General features: G+C 41.2%; 1 protein-coding gene across 1 annotated transcript; it reads left to right on the top strand.

Annotated features, from left to right (window-relative positions):
• Positions 1-527: 527 nt before the first annotated feature.
• On the top strand, positions 528-1,499 carry LOC142185535 (olfactory receptor 6C74-like). The gene has a single exon (XM_075260963.1). It carries the CDS (start codon positions 528-530, stop codon positions 1,497-1,499), a length of 972 nt encoding a protein of 323 aa, XP_075117064.1.
• Positions 1,500-7,709: the final 6,210 nt, after the last annotated feature.

Below are 7,709 nucleotides of genomic sequence, written 5' to 3' on the forward strand. Positions count from 1 at the left end.
TTGCGCATTTTCTGTTAGTACAATAAACCTCATTTCAATCCTGAAATATTACTGTGTCCATCAGTTATTAGATATATCAAACTGAAATGGCTGTTGCAAATACCAAAATATTTAGAACTAAAAATGATTAAGATTAATAGGGGTGCCCAAACTTTTTCATAGGACTGTACTTGCGAATGTCTACTGATGATTTCACCTTAAACTCAAATAGGTTACTTGTGGATGGACCGATAAGAAACATAGTGGACAAGTGATCGGCTCAAGAGTCTGCTACAAATGGAGTGATCTTCAGCTAGAACCATAGGGCTAAATCATACATGAGAACCTGGGCCCATCAGTGGGTTTTCCTTAGAGCAAATCTCTCATGGGCCCGATCCTAAATATCACCGGTCGTTTCGTTTTACATTTTGCACAGAATCTTTATTGTTTACGTGTCTACTGATTTCCAAGTTTGGATGAAATCGAATCCAACAGAATATACAAATCTACACTGTTTGTCCCCTTTTTACAGATCCCAAAACCAGACAATGAACGTAAATCCTACAAACCACACTATGGTGGCCTTCTTTATTATTAAAGGGATATCCAATGTAGCAGAACTGCAGCTTCCAATATTCCTCCTGGTTCTCCTGATATATCTTGTAACTCTTGGTGGTAATATGGCCATCTTCCTGCTGGTATGTTTTGACCATCACCTCCACACTCCCATGTATTTCTTCTTGGCCAACTTGTCCATTGTGGACATGTCTTCATCGACTATCACTCTACATAAGGTTCTCTTGGTCTTCATCTCGGGGAATAATGCCATGTCCTTTTCTGGTTGTATCACCCAAATGTACCTTTTTGCCTCCGTTACCGGTCATGAACTCTTTATTCTGGCAGTGATGAGTTATGACCGCTATGTAGCCATACGTAACCCTTTGCGTTATCACACTGTCATGACCAGTAGAGTTTGTGGTCTTTTGGCCTCTTGCTCCTGGGTGTTGGGTTTCTTACTAGTCATTCCTCCAGTTATTATTGTCTCCGGTTTTACTTGTTTTACCTCCAACCACATTGACCACTTCTTCTGTGACATTGTGTCTGTTGTAAGGTTGACCTGCAGTGACACCTTGATACTAGAGATCCTGAACCTCACCGAAGGACTGGTCTTAGCCACACTCTTGCCCTTCATTTTGACCTTTGTACCCTATGTCTTTATCATATCAACCATAGTGAAGATCCCTACCAGATCTGGAAGAAGGAAGGCTTTCTACACCTGCTCCTCACACCTGACCGTGGTGACCATTCTCTATATCATCCTGATCTGTCAGTATATATTACCAACCACGGCCAGCGCTGCCGATAAAAAGTTCTTCTCCCTTTTCAACACGGCTGCCGTTCCAATGCTAAATCCACTGATCTACAGCCTAAAAAACAAGGACGTGAAATCGGCTCTGAGACGATGGTTTATGAAGAGCAGAATCGGGCGAGCAAACACATTGGTTTCTTTAAGGTGGTAACTTTTCGTTTGGGCTGCAATGAGATATGATAGATATTATATATGTGTAGCTGCTATGTCTGGGGGAGGGGGGGGGGGGATCTACACGTCCAAAGCCTTCCTCCGACAGTCCCTACTTGGCCATTGCTCTCCAGAATGATGATGACCATTATCAAGATGACCAGTAACCAATGAGCGCTTCCAGAATGATACATTGTTATTTATATAGCACCAGGATATTCCTTAGCACATTGGTTTGAGGGTCTTGACCTTTATAGTGATCTGTAATTGACCTCGATATCACGATATTATCAGTCTCCTGTTTTCTATGTTAATTGTCTTAGTATGTTCTGTGTTCTCTTTATATGTAATGTATTATCTATGGGTTTTTATTTCTTTTTGTTACAGTATATGATCTGTGTTTTTGATGTGTTTTATCATATAATACTATATTGATAGTGTATATTAAATACATATAATACATAATAAAATATATTTTGCTCAATAACTTGACATTGTCTTTGTGGAACTGACACTGCGACATCTGCCTGAACTTTGTGTTTCTTTGTGGTTTCTCGTGAAGATTTCCAGACTTCTTTTGCAGTTTCTTCTACACAGTCCTGTTCTCATATACACTACACTATAAGTGAGTATCAATGAGTAAAGTCTACAAGTATTACCAATAGAGCTTGTCTCCATATGGCCTTAGAATAAATTTGGTGGAATTTGCCCCGGACCCACCATGGAAAATCCACCGTCGATAGAGTTCCTACGGTTCCAATGGTTGGCTCAGGTGGAATCTTCCCGAAGATCGATACATTGATTCCATTTAAAATTGATTCCAATAGGATATTTTGTGTCAGATTCCAGATCAAAAATTTTACGATGTGAGCCTTTCCTTTTTTCCCTTCACACTAGCTGACTGTTCAGATTACCATTTACTAGCTGGTCGTCTTCGTCTCTTCCTCTAGCGGCTCTTCAGGGTTCAGTCCTAGGTCTTCCTTTATTTTCTAACCTATCACCAGATTTGGCTTTCAATACCGTCTCTTTGTTGATGACTAAGGATGGGTGAATCCATTCATTTAGAACCAGATTAAACCTAAAATTTCTAAAAGTTAAACACTTATACTCACCTCGCCTCCCCTCTCCAGGGCATCCTCTTCTGGCCTCTGTCTGACATGTCCTGGGGTCATTGCTACTTGTGATTGGGCCTCAAAAGTCTCATAGGGTGTGCCATGTGTCATGACATTATGGGGCATTCCCCATGTGACTACAGAGGGCCAATCACAGGCTTCAGTGGTGACCCCCAAGGTCTTGATGTCAGGCAGAGGCCAAAACAGGCCTGAAAAGGATGTCAGAGTCTGCCAGACGCTGAAAAGATGCGACTTAGCAGCACTGTAAGTGACCGTCTGCTTCACCCCAAGTGTGAGAAGGAGCTATCGCAGGTCCTTCCTTCCAACCGCGATCAGGCTGTATAATCTACATCAGTCCAAGCGAAGACTCTGCACAGAGAACTAAATGATCCTGAGTCTTTCTTTTCTTCTTAGTTACTCTGACTCCTGGTATCTTTTCTACCTGCTATGAGCTTGTATGTGTCTTTCTTGTAATATATTACTGTATTATCCCTGCTGCTGTAACACACTGAATTTCCCCATGGTGGGACTATTAAGGGATTATCTTATCTTATACTTTATTTTTTTTCTACTTTTTACCTGTCCCAGAAGGGGACTTGAACCTGGGATCTGCTGATCCCCAGTGCAATGTACTACAATACATCATACTTAGGCTCCCTCTCTGCCGTTGCTCGGCCTCCTGGCTGCCATGGACACTCTTTGCAGGGGATCTGAGGGTTGCTGATGGTTATTGATGATGGTATCTGGGGGGTTAAAACTGCTGAAGCCACAGTACTTTCTGACTCTAGTATCTACTCCCAGGTCTCGGTTATCTATAAGTGTGAACTATAAGGTCAGAGCGTAATGGGAAGGGGTAAAAAAAAAAAAATACTAGAAATCTTGCAATTCCAACTCTTGCCACTAAGCCTAATACACTCTGTGACTTCCTGTTTCCTATAGAAGGACCATGGGCCATAGACACAATGGTCTGGAGTAGACTCTATGCACTTGCATGGAGAGTTTACTAGGCATGCTCTGTGACCTCTGCAGAGGTCATTGTATAGGGGGAGAGATGTGACATCACCTATTGTGACGGTGGATTCCATGTTATCTACATGTACACGATTGCTGTGCCCTTCAGTGTGCTGTAAGTGATGTGACTGCTGCAAAGAAACCTTGTACAGAAAACAGGAAGTCTCAGCAGATTATAAGACCTAGTGGACAAATTCAGAACTGCAGGATTTTTTTTTAAATAGATAACATGGAAATTTTTTAAATTGGCACAAAAAAGGATTTAAAACTATTTTTGTGGTAAAACTTTATTAAAAAAAAAAAAAAGTCATGTTCTGGTGCCCCAGTGTCCATGGTTTCCATGTGTAAACACTAGATGCATTGACCACTCACTCTATAGTTCTCGAAAATTGCAGCAATCACGTGATTTACCTACATCGCCATCTGTCCCCAGCTGCATCTTGTTATGGATGTGCAGGTGCAGAGATTATGGTGGTTGCATCTGTGCAAGGGCTGAACAGCGGAGATGAGGATTAAGCTAGATATAGTCACATGGATAAATCATGTGACCAGCACCAGAGTGTTTATACAGGAATCTCATAGCCAGCAGAAATACTTAAAGGGGTTGCCCAGAAATAAATAAAAAATTCATGTAGGCTCAGACAAGGTGGAAAAAATACTCACCTGTCCCTGGTGCTCCGGTGTCCCAGACCACACTCCTGTCCTGCAGTGCCCAGGAGCCTTGAAGGTGCACAGGACTAGCCAGCGGCCTAGGACACTGGAGTGCTGAGGACTGCTGAGTAGTTGTTTTTTCACCTTACCCGGCTACTCATATTTAGACAACAATAAGGGGGTGTTCACACTACCGTCTGTGTCCAACAGGTAGTGTCCGCTCCTAGTGTCCACTCAAAATCTGGCACGGGCATTAGGAGTGGACACTAGCTGTGTCCGTGACACCTGTGATTTATTTCAATGGGCATCGGGTGCGTTCTTTTGCACTCCGTGCCCTTCCTTCACTGTCAAGATGTCCGACTTTTCAAGCGGACAGAAAAACCCGACATGCAGGGTTCTTCTGTCTGCTTGAGAAGTCGGACATCTTCACTTGCGGACAGGAAAGGACGGGCACGGAGTGCAAAAGAACGCACCCGATGCCCATTGAAATAAATCACAGGTGTCATGGACACAGCTAGTGTCCGCTCCTAATGTCCGTGCCAGATTTTGAGTGGACACTACCTGTCGGACACAGACGGTTGTGTGAACGCTCCCTAAGAAAATAAGTAAATTAACAAAAATATTTCCTAAGTAAAACTTTCCTGATGATCAAATGGTTGAGGGTACAAAGAGAAGGTGATATTCTATTCTCTGGTGGATAATACTTGGTGAGATATGGTAGAAGATGCTTCATTATTTTATTTCCCAGTAGTTTGAGACAAAAGGTTCAAAGAATATTTTTTCTTGAGGGTCTTGTATAAATGGAAAGTCGTATTGGTGTTAGAGTACATTAAGGAGGTTAGTGTGTCTTCATATGAGAAGAACACCTCATCCCACTAAGGTGGATTGTACCAGTCTAGTCTTGTCTCAGTGACCACTGCAGCAGAAGAATGAAAAGCAACCTGTGCCATCTGGAGAGCTGTTAGAGATGAGCCAGATACCACAAGTGCCATGTGGAGGAGACAAAACCAAAGTCCTGAGAGTCGCCTGCGGAGTGAGGTGGCAGAGGGGGCAGTATAGCAGGCAGAGAGACCATGTGGGCAGGGAGACTTCCTCCTGCATAAGTGCTACATAAGCTGAAAAGTCAGGTCTGCAGATGGAAGACGTCTCTGGCAGAAAGGCCAATGCTTCTGGGTCTAATGGTAGAACAGACTCTGGCCCACTCCACAGTCCCTGGGAGCCCTGAAGACACCTCAGACCCAAGGAGAGACCTTTTCCATAGTCCTGCACCAGGTTGGCCCACAGCACTGTCTGCAAATAGTCTTATAGACTGTAAACTTCTGGATGTAACTGCCAAGTGTATGTGCCCTCACACTGAGAGACTGCAACCACCAGGCATGCCAGCCATGAAAACATGTTTTAAGTGAAAGTGCCATGTAATGTTACCAAGGATTGCAAGTACGCGTCCACCTGACATCTTTCCACTCCATCCTGTCCCCTGCAAGCATGCATCTCTATCTCTTGGGCCACTCCTTCATCTGCACTTAGATTGTAAGCTCTTGAGAGCAGACCCTCACTCCTATTGTTTGTATGATTTAGTTGGTGTATACGTACAGTTAACCAATTGAAATGCTGAGGACTTTGGGAGAATGGCTACTGCATGCGAGGCTTCGTCCCCATTGATGAGGATAAGCCCACTTTTTGTGCATTTTGCACCTCCTGTTGTTCATGTCATGTGTTAAACTATATCAATAAATAATAATAAATAATATAATAATAAATAATAATAATAATAATAATAACAACAACTAATAATAATGATGATATTTCACAATAATGAATAATAATTGGTATAATAATAATAATAATAATAACAATAATAATAATAACAATAACAATAATAATAATAACAATAACAATAATAATAACAACTAATAATAATGATGATATTTCACAATAATTAATAATAATTGGTATAATAATAATAATATAATAATAATAATAATAATAATAATAATAACAATTATTATTATTATTATTATTAGGCTATGGGGCCGTATGGCTTGGGATATACTTGTTAATATATTATATTAATAATCCTTTGTTACAATGGCTTTATTATCACTATAAACAATAACATCTCCGCTCAGTGAAGGAAACCTCATTTCTAGCGATCATCTGTTGACATGTTTTTATGATATTTAATTACTAGGAAAGTCCCGACGGGCGTTTATGGGTCTGAGACGACGATCCCTAGAGATCAATTATACATGTATTGTATATCGATCCTATTATATATATATAAGGCAGCTGACCTGATACATAGAAATACAGTAACACGGTTGGATTCTATGAGAGAATATAACATGATACAATGTTACAGCAGATGTTATAAGAGCTGAAATATTATACCAGTAATAATCTAGTGATCCTTATCTGATAGTGAAGCTTCATAGAGGATTTGTCGTTCTGCTGTCTGATGTCTTCTGCTGTTCTTGGCTCTGAGGGTCCTGTGGGATTGTCTATGGGACAGACAGGACCCTTAAATTATAAGGAAGTGGATGTGCCCGAAACGGCCAAGAAATGACCGGCCAGAGCAGGTAACTGAGGTAAGTCCTGTCTACTGCTCCTTGCTGTAACATCTGTGTTATTCATATATCTTCTATGACATCTTAGAAGGTCTACTCAAGATTTTTGCAGGACATATTCAGCTTTCATGATGTCATGATGTCAGTTTCAGTTCCTCAGCATCACATACACCATGACCCTTAACTATCATCTCCTACTGGACTCCCCTTCTATCAGTAAATGAGGTCTAGGCATCAAAAATACAATATAAGAGCCCGATTTCAGCCATTTTTTAAGATGCAATTTTGGCACAGTTTGGTGCATCTTGGCATATTTGAGCCAAAGAAAGGCAACCAAAAGATGGTATAGACATAGACAACACAGTTCTAAAGATATGCCAGATTTATCATCCAGCATCAGCCACTGTGATAAATCTGGTGGATCTTAAGACTGATTGTCTACCTATTAGTAAATCAGGGCTATTGGACATAGGACAATGACATTAATGGCAACTTGGTAAAACCCTTTAAATACCATGTGGTACCTTCACCCACCCAAAAGCATCACATGAAACTCCTTGATTGGATACAAAATCTGCAATAGACCCCATCCACTATATTCATTTATAACACCAGTGTATTTTATCTGGTAGAGGGGCCTTAGGACCTCCTCAGCCCCAGGGTCTATGTGGGGGGTACACAGGTAGCGTGTGTGTTGGTCATTCCAACACAGGGAAATACACAAAAGACCAACGCAGGGCACCAGCCTCTATTATTAACAATGATGATGTTTTCTAACATGTCCAACATCTCAAAAATTCTCAAAAACTGGAAAATTCTTGATGAAAGATTATTAATGAGGATATTTTTTCCATTGCAGAGTCATACATC

This window comes from Leptodactylus fuscus, chromosome 11, assembly GCF_031893055.1.
Source record: "Leptodactylus fuscus isolate aLepFus1 chromosome 11, aLepFus1.hap2, whole genome shotgun sequence".
Classification (NCBI taxonomy): Eukaryota; Metazoa; Chordata; class Amphibia; order Anura; family Leptodactylidae; genus Leptodactylus; species Leptodactylus fuscus.

Bases quoted from the DNA above. Each gene is read 5' to 3' on its own strand.
- LOC142185535 (XM_075260963.1), top strand. From the start codon at position 528: ATGAACGTAAATCCTACAAACCACACTATGGTGGCCTTCTTTATTATT.